The sequence below is a fragment of the Eschrichtius robustus genome, chromosome 11, assembly GCF_028021215.1.
Source record: "Eschrichtius robustus isolate mEscRob2 chromosome 11, mEscRob2.pri, whole genome shotgun sequence".
Classification (NCBI taxonomy): domain Eukaryota; kingdom Metazoa; phylum Chordata; class Mammalia; order Artiodactyla; family Eschrichtiidae; genus Eschrichtius; species Eschrichtius robustus.
In genome coordinates, this window is record NC_090834.1 from 90,511,280 (window position 1) to 90,531,144 (window position 19,865).

At 39.8% G+C, this 19,865-nt stretch overlaps 1 protein-coding gene across 5 annotated transcripts in view; it reads left to right on the forward strand.

Annotated features, from left to right (window-relative positions):
• Positions 1–19,865, forward strand: part of TRIM44 (tripartite motif containing 44) — a 113,977-nt gene that overhangs the window by 34,196 nt on the left and 59,916 nt on the right. For all 5 annotated transcript variants that reach the window (XM_068554060.1, XM_068554062.1, XM_068554061.1 and 2 more), the window contains exon 3: positions 16,287–16,526. In XM_068554060.1, coding sequence (XP_068410161.1) covers positions 16,287–16,526 — 240 coding nt within the window. The remainder of the gene's footprint in view (positions 1–16,286; positions 16,527–19,865) is intronic.

The following is a 19,865-nucleotide window of genomic DNA, read 5'->3' on the forward strand; positions in this document are numbered from 1 at the left end:
CAAATGGAGGTGGTGACTAGTAAACTCTTTAGTGCTGGAGGAGACCGGGCAGCAGGCTTTATGTGACTTTCTAAATAAGCTCGGTGGTTAAAAGTAGGAGAGGAGGCAGCATTGCCATCGGAAGAGGGTTATTCTGCATTCTTCTTTACTTCTTATTTTGACTGTGTTACCCTAACAACTTCCAGGTCAGATTGCTAGTCCCCTGATGCCCCCTCTTGTTTTAGCAACAAGTGTGATTAGAGGCAAATCTGGATTAGTGAATTAGTTCCAAGAGTATACAATTTGTGCAGCTGTATCATTTTAGAGATAAAAGGAAGATTGAGTTTAGCTTTTCATTCTTAATAGCTCAAGAACCTGAGGCCCTGAGAGATTCAGTGACTTGTCCGAAGTCACGCGGCTGGTTGGTTCTGAAAACATCCACGGCCTCTGACTCCCCATTCCGAGCGCTCTCTTCTGTGCCAGGTTGCTTTCTGCAGGTCTCATAGTGGTTCTCAGAGGCTCAGTTTCCTTTTCAGGAGGAGGTTACCAGATAGAGTGGTTGTCAGAGCCCTGACCTGGAACAGGCTGACCTGAGGTGAATCTTTATTTGCTCCATAGCTTCCCTGCTGCGTAGCACCGGGCCAGTGACTTTACCACTGTGGGCTTCAGGTCCCCTACCATAAAATGAAAGTAGTATTGCCTGCCTGAGGATTGAATCAGAAACACGTCTGTGATGGCACCTGGAATGCTGCCTGCACGTGGTTGCTCTTAATATTTTCATCATTATCATTCATAAGACCCTATCTTTGTCGCAGATTAAAAGGCAAGAGAATGTCCGGTGACAGGAACCAGGCGAAAGTTAGGCATGCCTTCTGTTTCTCCCCGCCTTGCTCCTAACTCCGTCTCCTACTTTGCGATAAGAGCAGTATCATGAGGGTCGGTGCTGCTGTGGTTATACAAGGTCTTGAAGCACATGTCTCTCCAGTACATTGTGATGATGTCTGTTCGTCATTGACGAGCCTGGTATTTCTCAAAAGTAAATGACTTCACACTTCAGGTCACTCATTGGATCAGTTAGACCTTTTTCAGAGTTTTTCCAGACACTAAACCTGGCTCTTCTGAGGAGCCCCAGGATGACTGAAGGTCCCATAGAGGAGTCTTCAAATGGCAGGAGCAGCACATGCTAAAAGTGCTTAGTTGTCGTGGAAGCCGTTATTTTAACTTAAGTTGAAAAGGACTTTTAAAAAGCTTTGATGTTGTAGTAGAAAAGGGGAATCAGATTAGGAAGGAAGGGTCTAGTATTTACTGGGAAGGCAAAGAATAAAATGTTGACATGTTTGAGACTAAGGTTCAAGCAGAAGAATTGTCCTGCCTGGCCCTTTGGATGCTCAGCCCACCCCCAGACCTTCTCTAGGCTCCACGTCGGTGGCTATTTAGTTTTCTGTTTTAACTGTATTAACTTTTAAAAGTAGACTTTATTTCTTAGAATAGTTTTAGATTCTCAGCAAAACTGAGCAAAAAATAGCATTCCCATATGCCCCCTGCCTCCACAGGTACAGCCTCCAACATCAGTGTCCCACACCAGAGTGGTGCATTTGTTACAGTCAGTGAACCTGCATCATTATTACCCAAAGTCCATAGTTTACATTAGGATTCACTCTTGGTGTTGTACATTCTATGGGTTTGGAAAAATGCACAATGACATATTATCTACCACTACAGTATCACACAGAGTATTTTCACTGCCCTAAGAATCCTCTGTGTTCTGCCTGTTCATCCTTCTCTCTCCCCAAACCTCTGACATCCACTGATCTTATTACTGTCTCCATAGCCTTTTCTAGAATTTCATACAGTTGGAATCATACAGTGTGTAGCCTTTTCAGGTTGAATTCTTTAATTGAGTCATATGCATTTAATCTTCTTCCATGTCTTTTCATGGCTTGATAGCTCTTTTTTTTTTACACTGAATGATATTCCATTGTCTGAATGTATCACAGTTTATTCATCCATTACCTACTTAAAGACATGTTGGTTGCTTCCAAGTTTTGGCAATTGTGAATAAAGCTGTAAACATCCATGTGCAGGTTTTTGTGTGGACCTAAGTGTTCAACTCCTTTGGGTAAATAGCAAGGAGCATAATTGCTGGATCCCATGGTAAGCGTATGTAGTTTTCTCAGAAATTGCCAAACTGTCTTCCGAAGTGGCTGTACCATTTTGCATTCCCATCAGCAGTGAAGGGGAGTTCTTGTTCTACATCCTCATCGGCATTTGGTGTTGTGATTGTTCAGATTTTGGCCATTCTAATAGGTGTGTAGTGGTATCTCAGTGTTGTTTTAATTTGCATTTCCCTAATGACATATCATGTTGAGAATCTTTCCAATGCTTATTTGTCACCTGTATATCTTCTTTGATGAGATGTCTGTTCAGGTCATTGGCTCATTTTTTAATTGGGTTGTTTCTTATCGTTGAGCTTTAAGAGTTCTTTGTATATGTTGATAACAGTCCTTTATCAGGTGTGTTTTCTTCCAATCTGTGTCTTGCCTTCTCATTCTCGTAAGTGTCTTTCTCAGAGAACACGTTTTTTAGTTTTAATGAAGTCCAGCTTATCAATTATTTCTTTCATGGATAGTGCCTTTGGAATTGTATCTAAAAAGTCATCACCATACCCAAGGTCATCTATGTTATCTTCTAGGAGTTTTATAGTTTTGCATTTTACATTTAGGTCCATGATTATTTTGAATTAATTTTTGTGAAAGATATAAGATCCCTGGCTAGATTTTTTTTTTTTTTTTTTTTTTTTTTTTTTTGCATGTGGACATCCAGTTGTTTCAGCATCATTTGTTAAAAAGACTGTGTTTTCTCCATTTGTATTGCCTGTGCTCCTTTGTTCAAGATCAGCTGATTGTATTTATGTGGATCTATTCATGGACTCTGTTCTGTTTCACTGATGTATTTGCTTGTTCTTTCAGCAGTACCACACTGTCTTGATTACTGTAGTTTTATAGTAAGTCTTGAAGTTGAGTAGTGTCAGTCTTCTGACTTTGTTCTTCTTCTTCGATATTGTATTGACTATTATGGGGCTTTTACCTCTCCATGTAAACTTTAGAATCAGTTTGTTAATATCCATAAAAAAACTTGCCGGGATTTTGATTGGGACTGCATTGAATTCATAGATCAAGTTGGGAAGAACTGACATCTTGACAATTTTCAGTCTTCCTGTCTATGAACATGGACTGTCTTTACATTTTTTTTTCTCCTTTGATTTCTTTCATTTTAGTTTTCCTCATATAGATTTTGTACATATTTTGTTCGATTTATACCTAAGTATTTCATTTTTGGGGTACTAATATAAATGGTATTTTGTTTTTAAATTCAAATTCCATTTGTTCACTGATGGTGTATGCAGGGAAGTGATTGACTTTTATAGAGTAGCCGTATCTGGCAGCTTTGTTATAACTGCTTATTAGTTCCAGGAGCTTTTTTTGATGATTCTTTTGGATTTTCTACATAGATGATCATGTCAGTTGTGAACAAAGGCTGTTTTATTTCTACCTTCTCAGCCTGTAAACCTTTTATTTCCTTTTGTCTTTTGAAAAGGAGTAGTGAGAGGAAACATCCTTACCTTGTTTTTGATCTTAGCAGGAAAAGTCTAGTTTCTCACCATTAAGTATGATGCTAGCTGTAGATTTTTTGTATATTTTTTATGAAGTTGAGAAAGTTCTCTGTTCCTAGTTTGCTGATGGTTTTTACCATAAATGGACATTAGATTTTGTCAGGAGCTTTTTTTGCATCTACTGATAAGATCGTGATTTTTCTTCTTTAGCCTGTTGATGGTAGATCATATGAACTGGTTTTCAAATGTTGAACCAGCCTTGCATACCCAGGATAAATACCACTTAGTCGAGGTATATAATTCCTTTTATACATTGTCGGATTCGATTTGCTAATATCTTACTGAGGACTTAACTTCTTTTTGAGCCATATTTCTTTTAAAAAATTACTCTTCAAGAAAAGATAAGTGTTACACATTATTGTAGAAAATTTGGACTGAAAAGTGAAAAAAAGAAAAGTACCCTTAATTCCAGCACTCAGAGATAACCACTCTCCAACATTTTGGTATATTTCTTATCGTCTTTTATAATACAAATAATAATAACAGCAGCAGTAAATATCATATTACTTCATTGAGTGGATACTTGAAGTAACTAAGTGATAACTGAGGTAGAGATCCCATGGTACGCTTAACCAAATGAGGAAAGGAGGTAAAGAAGATACAAATGACTGCTTTTGTCTAGAGGCTGCTGATGAAGATGAGAAAAATGGTTTGGAAAGAGATTAAATGTTCACTTTAATAACCTTTTCGCTACCCTTCTCAACACCCCATTGTAAAATCCAAGCAATCCAGGCTTCTAACCACGTTGTCAGGAAAATGTTTGCCATCCCTCAGAACGTTGGTAATAGAATGTAGTTCATAGTTTTTGTTTTTTTCATAGGTCTTATCTGTTGTGTTTCTAGCCTGTTGGACAATTTTCCAAGCCTTAGGAGTGGACAGTTGTCTTATTCACAAACAGTGGCTCTTCCACTCATAGACAAAAGACACAGGAAATGGGAGATCCAGCCATCCACTGAAAAAGGACTCTGTCCTACTTGTTGATGAAGCTCTTCCCTTGTCTGCCCTCACTGGAGCCTGGCAGAGGTTTGCAAGGAGCTCTCTCGAGGTAAAATGCCAGAATAAATCCCAGGCTATACAGAAGGCTTAACTTTGAGACCTCCTACCTGGAAGTTTCCATGGACACTGGCATGCTGAGAGGGTGCCATGCTGTGGGAGTGAGGACAGATTGCAGCATTGAAAAAGTTCCATTTTCTGCTTTTTTATTATACTCTTTTAGAATAGTAGCCATTCAGAAGAGGAAAAGGGTAGTAAAAATGGACTTTTTCACCTTTGGGGAGGTATTCAGCATCTTCACACTCTATTTCATGCACTTCACAATTTTTTTAGTCGTTTTTGGAATGGGCTCCTTTAAAGTTACTTGCAGGACATTTGGCTAAGAGAACAAGTATTTCTGAAAGCTTCCATCATTGTAGACTCAGATGCTTTTCCTTTGTTTGTGTAGCTTCCTGCTCCTGACCCTGTTGCATCTTTCTCAGTTCATCTCAGCAATGCTTTTCTGGAACAAATCTTTCTTAAGCCATCATGCTTTCTAGCTACTATGCTTGTTGTTTTTATAATCTGCCTATAATAAAAATGTAAATAAAACCTTGGTTTCCTACGGGCCAGCTAGCTAGGACGTAATGGCTTCCAGCCCATGTCAAACACATTGAATGCTGGTGTTTTTTAAGTACAAGCTCTTAATTCAAGGTTTTATGTGTTTAATTATGTGTGTGTTAATATAAAGTGCCAGTCTGCATGCCTCTTGGGTCTGGTCTAGCTTAGAAGTATTAACTATAAGAGCATATAGAAAGTACCATGGAATGAGACTTAACTCTTCAAATGTATATCCTTTATCCCAAGATTCACTTCGGGGGAACAGTATCCTAGTGGGGATAACAACAAGAAGCAACCTGTTAACTGAAGAAATATCTCAGTTAAGAAGAAATAAATATGAAGAACCTGAAGCAGGCAGAAAGGGGTCATTAGAGGCAATGTGTTACAGCAGGAAGTACACTGACTAGACCAGAGGAAAGTTGGTTTTCTAAACCATACATTGTTACTGTACCTCTCTGGGACCTTTTTTTTTCAACCTGTAAAGTTGGACTCAGCTCTAGTAAGAACTATCAGATGTTCACTAGTTAGTTCTGACGATTCACAAATAAGCTGCTTATTTTTTCAAATTACAATGCTGTGTTTAAGTAATCTTAGAAAATGCTATATTTAAGTAATAGCTGCTTTTCACCTAATGCAACCGTAACGAAGATATGTCAACTTGCTTACAACCTAGGGCTCTAAAGTTTTAACAACGTGGGGACCAGTCAATTGACCAAAGAGAACAAACTCTTTTTACAGTTTTGTTTGTGTAGAGCAGCGGTCCCCAACCTTTTTGGCACCAGGGAGCAGTTTCATGGAAGACAATTTTTCCACGGACCGGTGAGGGGGGAATGGTTTCAGGATGATTCAAGCACATTACATTTATTGTGCACTTTATTTCTATTATTATTACATTGTAATATATAATGAAATAATTATACAACTCACTATAATGCAGAATCAGTGGGAGCCCTGAGCTTGTTTTCACTTGCCACTCACTGATAGGGTTTTGATATAAGTCTGCAAGCAGTTGATTTATTATGGTCTCTGTGCAGTCAAGCCTCTCTGCTAATGATGATCTGTATTTGCAGCCACTCCCCAGCACTAGCATCACCGCCTCAGCTCCACCTCAGATCATCAGGCATTAGAGTCTCATAAGGAGCGCGCAACCTAGATCCCTCGCATGTGCAGTTCACAGTAGGGTTCGCGCTCCCATGAGAATCTAATGCCGCCGCTGATCTGACAGGAGGCGGAGCTGAGGCCGTAATGCGGGCAATGGGGAGTGGCTGTAAATACAGATGAAGCTTTGCTTGCTCACCTGCCCACCGCTCACCTCCTGCTGTGCAACCCGGTTCCTAACTGGGGGTCTGGGGACCCCTGGTGTGGAGGACCCAGGTCCCTCAGGTGCAGTTTTCCTGGAGAGCACTACCAGTGCCCTAGGAAGTACTTCAGGGAGAAAGGGGAGATTCTTCTTTTAACCAGAGTGGTTTTACTTTTGGTTCTATTATACTTTGGGGTTCTACATTAAGACTTTGTTTGGGGCAAGGGACGTTCTGTGGCTTTAAAAAGATTTGACAATTACCAGTAGATCCTATTTAAAAAAAGGAACCTTTTACAGCACCAGTTTTATCATTCTGTGATATATCCAGCCTTCTCTCTTCTCTGCTTGTGAAGAATTTTCTCTGTGGACATAACTTGTGTGTGGTATAGTCAAGAGTATGGGACTGTCACGCTCAGCTTTGGGGGGCTGTAGGATAGAGACTGAAGAAGTTCTAGGAAACCTAGTCAAATGATGTCAGTGGCTCCCAACTAGCAGGTGCTGATGCAAAGGGCCTGCTGCTCCTGGAGAACTCCGAAGTTTGTAGCAGGATGGAGTTTTAATGATGAGGTGAAATGAAACCTGAAAGGGAGTTTTGTAAGCTGTTTCATTCCTGCCATTGGTAGGAGCCCTTTCTCCAGAGTACTCAACGTACCACTTGCCTAATCCCCCAGGGTGTCTCTCCTTTGGGCTCTGGATTTAAATAAATGCTGTGACCCAGAATTTGTTCTTGCCATTTTGAACTAGGTTGGAGAATACCTGTCTGTTGATTGATTAGTAGAGAACTGGAGTGAGAAGGCAGCATAAAATTTTTATAGAGTAAATTATTCTGCTTTCAATTCTCATTTGTGGCCTGATGTGTATAAAAATAAATTGCATAAAATAAAGGTTGAAAAACCTGTGTAAAGTAAAGGAAAATAGAGAATTTAATTTTTAAAAACCATGATTTATTCACCTACTGCAGTGTAGTCCCCACCTTTCCTGACTGTAATGTCAGCTTCCTAACTTCAAATCGCATGTGTATGTGATGTCTAGTAAAATAGGTTGTGAGTCAGTTTTTATTATGCTGTCCATTTTTAGTCACTTGGAAGAGCTTTTCTTAGGAATTCAGATAAGTTCATCCCTTAGCTGAAACTTCCTAGGTTTAGTCTCTAAGAGAAGTTCCTCGGACTTATAAGACCGGATTTATTTCATGGGTAGAGATCCAGGTCCACTGATAAATGATCACCATAAAGCATAACAGCCTTGAAATATACACACTAAAAATAAAAAGGAATTATATAAATAAACACAAATCACAGTTCTCAACCTGATAAAAGAACTTGCTGGGACATTAATAACATTTAACACTCCCCCTCCCCTTTTCTTTAGCACCAGGGGGAGTACCTGCAAAGAGTATATGAATTCATGAAGGCTTATGTCACTTAGTCACTTGATATGTGAATGGATACATGTCCTACAGACCTTATTTTGCACTGACGTTTTTATGGCAGTGTTACAAAAGATGCTTGAAATATCAAGCCTATTTCAATTTTTAAGAGACTAATAAAAAATGGCCTCATCTTACCTTCTGCTTTAGTCTTTCTCTTTCTCAATCTCCTTTTTAGGTTTTCCCAGTTAGACTTCTCTTCTGAGAGACTGTTACAGTGAACAGAGCACCGGACTGGGAGCAAGAAGATTGGAGAACTTTGTGTCTCCTAAAAGATTGCAGCTGGGTCTGTTTCCTTATCTGTGAATGAAAGGGGTTCACTTAGATGACAACTACTTTCTCTTTTAGCTCTAAAATTCTCTATTGGCTTTTGTCCTTTGGTCTACTGTTCTACCTCTTCCCTGTTTCCTACGTCAGCTACTCAGTATGCATAGTTGTTTAAAAGTACTCATAAAATAAACATGGTTATGAGGAAACATTAATAAGTGTAGTTATTGGCAACATGTGGAGTTTAGAAGTTCTTATTTTGGTAGTTTCTCATTTTGTTTGCCTTATGCCCTAGCCAAATACAGCCTAGAGTCATATTTTAATTATTCTGCATAGTTGTTGCAAAATAAAACAGTAATATATTTTCACCCATCAGAGAGTAAAGATTTAAAGACTTGATAATATCCAATATCAGTAAAGGTGTAGGAAAATGCTTACTTTTACACATTGTTGTGGGAATGTAATTGGTGCATCTTTTTTGGAGGGCAGTTTGGCAGTATCAGTCAGTACTTTTAGAATATATATAAATTAATTCAGTGACTCCAAAGGTTTCTAAAGAAATTCATGTACAGATATTAAGAGATATAGCCAATGATGTTCATTGCTGTATTGTTCATAGAAGCAAAAATTTGGAAATATCCTGTATTTCCATTAAGAAGGGAAATATTTAATTGATATATTTATCCTTTCCTCTCTCTATGTAAATATCCATATCTGTATATACCTGTAACATACAGAGATTAAAAATAATGCAATGAATGAAGTTGCTCTGTATGTACTAACATATTTTAAGTAGAAAAGCAAGACACAGAACCATATGTTCACCATGATCCATTTACATAAAAACAACGTAATTGTCTGTATACATACAGGGTATACCTTGTTTTACTGTGCTTCACTTTATTGTGCCTTGCAGATACTGTGTCTTACAAATTGAAGGTTTGTAGCAACCCTACATCGAGCAGTGCTATTTTTCTAATAGCATTTGCTCACTTCGTGTCCCTGTGTCACATTTTGGTAATTCTTGTAGTATTTCAAACTTTTTCATTATTATTGTATTTGTTATGTTAATCTGTGATCAGTGATCTTGATGTTACCATTGCAAAAAGATTATGACTCGCTGAAGGCTCAAATGATGGTTAGAATTGTTTAGCAATGAAGTATTTTTTAATTAAGGTATGTACATTTTTGTAGACATAATGCTATGCATACTTAATAGATTACAGTAGAGTATAAACATAACTTTTATATGTACTGGGAAACCAGAAAACTTGTGTGCCTCTGTTTATTATAATATTCATGTTACCGTGGTGGTCTAGGACAGAACCCTCAGTATCTCCAAGGTATGCCTGTATATGAATTGATATATAACTAAAATAGAAAAATGGCTGGAAGGGCATGTATCAAACTGTTAACAGTAATTATCCTCTGAGGAGGAAAATGCTATTGGGATAGAGAGAGAAGAGGAATTTCTTTTTTTTCTTTTGATATACACCCATCTATTAAATTTTTAAAAAGTAATCACATATTACTGGTATAAAAATAAACAAAGGAGAGCGTGGAACCAAGATGGCAGAGTAGAAGGACACGCTCTCACTCCTTCCTGCGGGAACACCAGAATCACAGCTAGCTGCTGGACAGTCATCGACGGGAAGACACTGGAACTCACCAAAAAAGATACCCCACATCCAAAGACAAAGGAAAAGCCACAATGAGATGGTAGGAGGGGCGCAATCACAGTAAAATCAAATCCCGTAACTGCTGGGTGGGTGACTCACAGACTGGAGAACACTTATACCACAGACGTCCACCCACTGGAGTGAAGGTTCTGAGCCCCACGTCAGGCTTCCCAACCTGGGGGTCTGTCAACAGGAGGAGGAATTCATAGAGAATCAGACTTTGAAGGCTACTGGGATTTGATTGCAGGACTTTGACAGAGCTGAGGGAAACAGAGACTCCACTCTTGGAGGGCACACACAAAGTAGTGTGCGCATCAGGACCCAGGGGAAGGAGCAGTGACCACAGGGGAGAGTGAACCAGACCTACCTGCTAGTGTTGGGGGGGTCTCCTGCAGAGGCGAAGGGTGGCTGTGGCTCACAGTGGGGACGAGGACGCTGGCAGCAGAAGTTTTGGGAAGTACTCCTTGGCGTGAGCCCTCCCAGAGTCTGCCATTAGCCCCACCAAAGAGCCCGGGTAGGCTCCAGTGTTGGGTTGCCTCAGGCCAAGCAACCAACAGGGAGGGAACCCAGCCCCACCCATCAGCAGTCAAGCGGATTAAAGTTTTACTGAGCTCTGCCCACCAGAGCAACAGTCAGCTCTACCCACCACCCATCGCTCCCATCAGGAAACTTGCATAAGCCTCTTAGATAACCTCATCCACCAGAGGGCAGACAGCAGAAGCAAGAAGAACTACAATCCTGCAGCCTGTGGAACAAAAACCACATTCACAGAAAGAGAGACAAGATGAAAAGGCGGAGGGCTATGTACCAGAGGAAGGAACAAGATAAAACCCCAGAAAAACAACTAAATGAAGTGGAGATAGGCAACCTTCCAGAAAAAGAATTCGGAGTAATGATAGTAAAGATGATCCAGGACCTCGGAAAAACAATGGAGGCAAAGATCGAGAAGATGCGAGAAATGTTTAACACAGACATATAGAAGAATTAAAGAACAAACAAAGAGAGATGAACAATACAATAACTGAAATGAAAACTACACTAGAAGGAATCAATAGCAGAATAACTGAGGCAGAAGAACGGAAAAGTGACCTGGAAGACAGAATGGTGGAATTCACTGCTGCGGAACAGAATAAAGAAAAAAGAATGAAAAGAAATGAAGACAGCCTAAGAGACCTCTGGGACAACATTAAGTGCAACAACATTCACATCATAGGGGTCCCAGAAGGAGAAGAGAGAGAGAAAGGACCTGAGAAAATATTTGAAGAGATTATAGTCGAAAACTTCCCTAACATGGGAAAGGAAATAGCCACCCAAGTGCAGGAAACGCAGCGAGTCCCATACAGGATAAACCCAAGGAGAGACACGCCGAGACACATAGTAATCAAAGTGGCAAAAATTAAAGACAAAGAAAAATTATCAAAAGCAGCAAGGGAAAAATGACAAATAACATACAAGGGAACTCCCATAAGGTTAACAGCTGATTTCTCAGCAGAAACTCTACAAGCCAGAAGGGAGTGGCATGATGTACTTAAAGTGATGAAAGGGAAGAACCTGCAACCAAGATTACTCTACCCGGCAAGGATCTCATTCCGATTCGACGGAGAAATCAAAAGCTTTACAGACAAGCAAAAGCTAAGAGAATTCAGCACCACCAAACCAGCTCTACGACAAATGCTAAAGGAACTTCTTTAAGTGGGATACACAAGGGAAGAAAAGGACCTACAAAAACAAACTCAAAACAATTAAGAAAATGGTCATAGGAACATACATATCGACAATTACCTTAAACGTGAATGGATTAAATGCTCCAACCAAAAGACACAGGCTTGCTGAATGGATACAAAAACAAGACCCATATATATGCTGTGTACAAGAGACCCACTTCAGACCTACGGACACATTCAGACTGAAAGTGAGGGGATGGAAAAAGATATTCCATGCCAATGGAAAGCAAAAGAAAGCTGGAGTAGCAATACTCGTATCAGACAAAATAGACTTTAAAATAAAGAATGTTACAAGAGACAAGGAAGGACACTACATAATGATCCAGGGATCAATCCAAGAAGAAGATATAACAATTATAAATATATATGCACCCAACATAGGAGCACCTCAATACATAAGGCAACTGCTAACAGCTATAAAAGAGGAAATCGACAGTAACACAATAATAGTGGGGGACTTTAACACCTCACTTACACCAATGGACAGATCATCCAAAATGAAAATAAAAAAGGAAACAGAAGCTTTAAATGACACAATAGACCAGATAGGTTTAATTGATATTTATAGGACATTCCATCCAAAAACAGCAGATTATACTTTTCTTGTCAAGTGCGCACGGAACATTCTCCAGGATAGATCACATCTTGGGTCACAAATCAAGCCTCAGGAAATTTAAGAAAATTGAACTCATATCAAGCATCTTTTCTGACCACAACGCTACACGATTAGAAATGAATTACAGGGAAAAAAAACGTAAAAAACACAAACACATGGAGGCTTAGCAATACGTTACTAAATAACCAAGAGATCACTGAAAAAATCAAAGAGGAAATCAAAAAAATACCTAGAGACAAATGACAATGAAAACACGACGATCCAAAACCTATGGGATGCAGCAAAAGCAGTTCTAAGAGGGAATTTTATAGCTATACAAGTCTACCTCAAGAAACAAGAAAAATCTCACATAAACAATCTAACGTTACACCTAAAGGAACTAGAGAAAGAAGAACAAATAAAACCCAAAGTTAGCAGAAGGAGAGAAATCATAAAGATCAGAACAGAAATAAATGAAATAGAAACAAAGAAAACAATAGCAAAGATCAATAAAACTAAAAGCTGGTTCTTTGAGGAGATAAACAAAATTGATGAACTATTAGCCAGACTCATCAAGAAAAAGAGGGAGAGGACTCAAATCAATAAAATTTGAAATGAAAAAGGAGAAGTTACAACAGACGCCGCAGAAATGCAAAGCATCCTAAGAGACTACTACAGGCAACTCTATGCCAATAAAATGGACAACCTGGAAGAAATGGACAAGTTCTTAGAAAGGTATAACCTTTCAAGACTGAACCAGGAAGAAATAGAAAATATGAACAGATCAATCAGAAGTAATGAAATTGAAACTGTGATTAAAAATCCTCCAGCAAACAAAAGTCCAGGACCAGATGGCTTCACAGGTGAATTCTATCAAACATTTAGAGAAGAGCTAACAGCCATCCTTCTCAAACTCTTCCAAAGAATTGCAGAGGAAGGAACACTCCCAAACTCATTCTATGAGGCCACCGTCACCCTGATAAGAAAACCAGACAAAGATACCACAAAAAAAGAAAATTACAGACCAATATCACTGATGAATATAGATGCAAAACTCCTCAACAAAATACTAGCAAGCAGAATCCAACAACACATTAAAAGGATCGTACACCACGATCAAGTGGGATTTATCCCAGGGATGCAAGGATTCTTCAGTATACGCAAACCAATCAATGTGATACACCATATTAACAAAATGAATAAAAACCATACGATCATCTCAGTAGATGCAGAAAAAGCTTTCGACAGAATTCAACACCCATTTATGATAAAAACTCTCCAGAAAGTGGGCATAGAGGGAACCTACCTCAGCATAATAAAGGCCATGTATGACAAACCCACAGCAAACATCATTCTCAATGGTGAAGAACTGAAAGCATTTCCCCTAAGATCAGGAACAAGACAAGGATGTCCACTCTCACCACTATTATTCAACATAGTTTTGGAAGTCCTAGCCATGGCAATCAGAGAAGGAAAAGAAATAGAAGGAATACAAATTGGAAAAGAAGAAGTAAAACTGTCACTGTTTGCAGATGACAGGATACTAGACATAGAGAATCCTAAATATGCCACCAGAAAACTACTAGAGCTAATCGATGAATTTGGTAAAGTTGTAGGATACAAAATTAATGCACAGAAATCTCTTGCATTCCTATACACTAATGATGAAAAATCTGAAAGAGAAATTAAGGAAACACTCCCATTTACCACTGCAACAAAAAGAATAAAATACCAAGGAATAAACCTACCTAGGGAGACAAAAGACCTGTATGCAGAAAACTATAAGACACTGATGAAAGAAATTAAAGATGATACCAACAGATGGAGAGATATACCATGTTCTTGGATTGGAAGAATCAGTATTGTGAAAATGACTGTACTACCCAAAGCAATCTACAGATTGCAATCCCTATCCCTATCCCTATCAAATTACCAATGCCATTTTTTATGGAACTAGAACAAAAAATCTTAAAATTTGTATGGAGACACAAAAGACCCCGAATAGCCAAAGCAGTCTTGAGGGAAAAAAACGGAGCTGGAGGAATCAGACTCCCTGACTTCAGACTATACTATAAAGCTACAGTAATCAAGACAATATGGTGCTGGCACAAAAGCAGAAACATAGATCAATGGAAGAAGATAGAAAGCCCAGAGATAAACCCACGCGCCTGTGGTCAACTAATCTATGACAAAGGAGGCAAGGATATACAATGGAGAAAAGACAGTCTCTTCAAGAAGTGGTGCTGATGAGCTTCCCTGGTGGCGCAGTGGTTGAGAATCTGCCTGCCAATGCAGGGGACACGGGTTCGAGCCCTGGCCTGGGAAGATCTCACATGCCGCGGAGCAACTAGGCCCGTGAGCCACAGCCACTGAGCCTGCGCGTCTGGAGCCTGCGCTCCGCAACAAGAGAGGCTGCGATAGTGAGAGGTCCACGCAGCGCGATGAAGAGTGGCCCCTGCTTGCCGCAACTAGAGAAAGCCCTCGCACAGAAACGAAGACCCAACACAGCCAAAAATAAATAAATAAATAAATAAATTTTAAAAAAAGAAGTGGTGCTGGGAAAACTGGATGTAAAAGAATGAAATTAGAACACTCCCTAACACCATACACAAAAATAAACTCAAAATGGATTAGAGACCTAAATGTAAGACCGGACACTGTAAAACTCTTAGAGGAAAACATAGGAAGAACACTCTTTGACATAAATCACAGCAAGATCTTTTTTGATCCACCTCCTAGAGTAATGGAAATAAAAACAAAAATAAACAAATGGGACCTGATGAAACTTCAAAGCTTTTGCACAGCATAGGAAACCATAAACAAGACGAAAAGACAACCCTCAGAATGGGAGAAAATATTTGAAAATGAATCAACAGACAAAGAGCCAAAGGATTAATCTCCAAAATATATAAACAGCTCATGCTGCTCAATATTAAAAAAAAAAACAACCCAATCCAAAAATGGGCAGAAGACCTAAATAGACATTTCTCCAAAGAAGACATACAGATGGCCAAGTAGCACATGAAAAGCTGCTCAACATTGCGAATTATTAGAGAAATGCAAAAGAAAACTACAATGAGGTATCACCTCACACCTGTTGGAATGGGCATCATCAGAAAATCTACAAACAACAAATGCTGGAGAGGGTGTGGAGAAAAGGGAACCCTCTTGCACTGTTGGTGGGAATGTAAATTGATAGAGCCACTATGGAGAACAGTATGGAAGTTCCTTAAAAACTAAAAATAGAACTACCATACGACCCAGCAATCCCACTACTGGGCATATACCCAGAGAAAACCATAATTAAAAAAGAGACATGCACCTCAATGTTCATTGCAGCACTATTTACAATAGGCAGGTCATGGAAGCAACCTCAATGCCCTTCGACAGACGAATGGATAAAGAAGTTGTGGTACGTATATACAATGGAATATTACTCAGCCATGAAAAGAACGAAATTGGGTCATTTGTTGAGACGTGGATGGATCTAGAGACTGTCATACAGAGTGAAGTAAGTCCAAAAGAGAAAAACAAATATCGTATCTTAATGCATATATGTGGAACCTAGAAAAATGGTACAGATGAACCGGTTTGCAGGACAGAAATAGAGACACAGATGTAGAGAACAAATGTATAGACACCAAGGGGGGAAAGCGGCGGGGGGGGGGGGGGGGGTGGGGGCGGTGTGATGAGTTGGGAGATTGGGATTGACATGTATACACTGATGTGGATAAAATGGATGACATAAGAACCTGCTGTATAAAAAATAAATAAAATAAAATTTTAAAAAATAAATAAATAAACAAAGGAAAAAGTAAAAAGGAAGGATAAGGAATTACTTCCTAAAGAATGAAATAGTCAAGAAAGATTAGCAGGAAATTCATCAACGATATTAGAGGAGCATTGTTCAGAGGATATTCCCAAAACTTCAGGATCACTTAGGACCCATGGTTTGTGTGTGTTTTGGCCAGGTCTGCCTGGCACTTACAATAATAGCTCTACTCTTCCATTTCTTTTTGTGTCCAACTTATTCTTGTCTGTTTTCTGCAGGTAACCCGGGACCAGATGAAGGTGTTTATACAGCAGGAATTTAAGAAAGTTCAAAAAGTGATTGCTGATGAGGAGCAGAAGGCCCTTCATTTAGTGGACATCCAGGAAGCGATGGCCACGGCTCATGTGACTGAGATACTGGCAGACATCCAGTCCCATATGGATAGATTGATGACTCAGATGGCCCAAGCCAAGGAACAACTTGATACCTCTAATGAATCAGCTGAGCCAAAGGCAGAGGTAAAGGAGAATGCCTATAATAATTAGTAGCACAAGAAATAGGCAGAAGCTGACTGCCATGTTTGTTAATCCTGGAAATTCCCCCTTTTGGTCCCTAAACATGAATAGATTGAAAGCTTAGATAGAGTATCAGTGTTTAGATCGGTGTGTAAACCAGTCTGGAAGTATTGGCTGCTAGGCCCTGTGCTCAACAACTAGGCCTAGCAGAATATTTGTACACCATGACTTAAAGGAGTATAGTCAGTGGGGCAAATACTATTCACAGTTAATGAGGGAAGCCAGAAATCACAGCCGGAGAAGAGGGCAATTGACAGATCCCAAGTTGTGAAATGAGCCTATAAATATGGGCTGAGTGAGAGTCAGGAAGTGGAGCATAAAGCAGGCCAAAATAAAAGATTTTGGACTGATTCTGTGAATAGTAAAAAGGTGCCTCAGGCTGGTTTTTATATGGAGCTAACTGCATAAATTGGGGGCATGACTGTTAGATTAAGAGAGGCATGAGGGGGCTTCCCTGGTGGCGCAGTGGTTGAGAGTCTGCCTGCTAGTGCTGGGGACACGGGTTCGAGCCCTGGTCTGGGAAGATCCCACATGCCGCCGAGCAACTGGGCCCATGAGCCACAGTTACTGAGCCTGCGCGTCTGGAGCCTGTGCTCCGCAACAAGAGAGGCCGCGATAGTGAGAGGCCCGCGCACCGCAATGAAGAGTGGCCCCCTATTGCCGCAGCTAGAGAAAGGCCTCGCACAGAAGCGAAGACCCAACACAGCCATAAATAAATAAATAAATAAATAAAAACATCTGATTGTCTTTAAAGTATATATATATATATGTATGTATGTGTATATATATATATATATATATACACATACATATATATATATATATATATATATATATATATATATATATATACACATATATATATATATATATATAACTTATATTTCAGCCACTGGGGAGAAGCTATTGTTTATGAGGTTTCATACCATTATGTTGAAAATTCTGGTCAAGGTTATGCCAGATAGGTTTAGGGTAGGCCCTTCTAGAAGAAAACGTAGGAGAGTCCTGTGAAGTTTCTAGGACAGCTGCTGATTCAGTGAACTCAGCCTTAACCAGTAGTTTTGCCTTGGCCCAGGAAAGCCTAGCCACAGAATAAACCAGCCAGCAGAAGAGCCACGCTATGATCCAGGAGGCAGGTACTGTCTGTGCTGTCCTGACAGGAATGTAAGAGACCATTGGACAGTTACCTGCTTCACTCATCCAGGGTTCTTGATTAATTTTCATCGCTGTGTGAAAGGAATAGAATAGCTCTTGTTCTTTTCATTTCATCCTCCTCAGAATTAACAAAGTGTGTGCCTAAATAAGTTTCTAGATAGGCAAGAGAGCATGTTATATTTATCATTTCATTTAATCCTTATTTCAGCATTCATTGTCTCCATTTTTCAGACGGGCTATTGAGATGCCGAGAACTGCAGACATTGACTCAGTGTCATTTAGTTAGCAGAAAAGAGAGCCAGGATTCAGTCCATCCTGTTCCCATGCCTGTGCTTTTTCCCTACTATGAGCTGTATGCCAAACATCCCGTTTATATCTGTGGGAAGAATAAGGATAATCAGTGCCCTAGACAGTCTTGCATTCCTAAGACCTTTTGCTCTGTGGAGGTCGTCACTGTGTGTCTTTTTTTAAAATTAATTAATTAATTTAAAATTTTTTATTTAATATTGGAGTAGATTTTGTGTCTTAAAAAGTTCAGCCTTAACTCAAGGGATCATTGGCATAACTCTGTCCCCAATTCCCCTCAGATTGGACCTTCCGTATTTATTGTGTGTTGATTAGGTTGTTTTTTCAAAAATAAAGATTTCATTTTTAAAGACATCTCCCTCTCTTTTATTTTCATTTCAAATAATGAATTTAGTCCCTCCCCAACATTAACTGTCCTTTAAGTACTTCAGTGACTCAACTGCACTATCCTTGTTTACTCTGATGGAATTACTCTCAGGGATATAAAGCTGACAAGGCCTAAGTACCAGGCAATGGACAAAATAAGCTATTAACAATGAGAAGTAGCATACATCTGGCTAGAGCTTTAACACAGAGCTGTTATTATCTAATAGCCTCTCGTTCCAGCTAATCTGGTAACTTATTGAGCAGAGCAAATTTCCAGTACCTCTCTTTCACTCAACAGAGTTTTTTTTTGTTTTTTTTTTTAATTAATTAATTTATTTATCTTTGGCTGTGTTGGGTCTTCGTTGCTGCACGTGGGCTTCAGTAGTTGTGGCACATGGGCTCAGGAGTTGCGGCTCATGGGCTCTAGAGCGCAGGCTCAGTAGTTGTGGCGCGCGGGCTTAGTTGCTCCGTGGCATGTGGGATCTTCCCGGACCAGGGCTCGAACCCATGTCCCCTGCATTGGCAGGCGGATTCTTAACCACTGTGCCACCAGGGAAGCCCTCAACAGAGTTCTTTTCTTCTCTTTGCATGGTATAGATTTTTTAAAATTACCTGTATTTTTAATTTAATCAAAAGATCCCCCCCCCCCAGGATTTTATTGTGAAAATTTTCAAATGTACAGCAAAGTTGAAAGGATTTTTTACAGATTACACCCATATACCTGCACCAAGATTCTGCCATTAACAATTTACTATACTGATTCATTTTATATATATAGCCATCTTCCAACCTTCTACTCCTCAATGCATCTTATCTTTGCATTTGAAAACAAATTGCATCTTCTGGTTCTGAACAAGATGGAGTAAATGCATTTCATTTTACTCCTTCCATTAATCACAGTAAAAAATTCTGGACAAAATACTAAGTCACCTACCAGAAGACTCTCAAAAGTGGAGGAAAGATGGCAGACTGACCAGGGACCTTGGGATATGAGGAGCCACACAGCAATGAGTGCCCTGGGGGGCGTTTTCTTGCTTCCTGTGTATCCTGGCCTGGGTGCCCTGCAAACTGGAAATGCTAATGAGCATAGGCAAAAAGAACGTCTCCAAGAAAAACCTGCTCTCTAGCCAAAGGACTGGGGAAAGGGCGGTTCAGCTGAAGAGAAACCTTTTAACGATACCTGCATATTCTGGCAATGAATCCCTTCCCAGCCCCAATTGGCACCACAGTAGTGGAGTCTATTTTATACCCTCGCCTATAGCAATGAGGTGTCACTTTTTTCTCCATGGAGCCTTTAGGTAGAAGTCTAACTTCTACCTGCCCCTCTCAGAAGTGAATGGTGCCCACCTCCCATGGAGCCTGAAGGTGGGACTCTGATTTATACCCCTCCCCCGCAGTAATAGGAAGGGAATAACAGCCCTCCCCTATGGGGACTGTGGATGGAGCTTTAGCTCC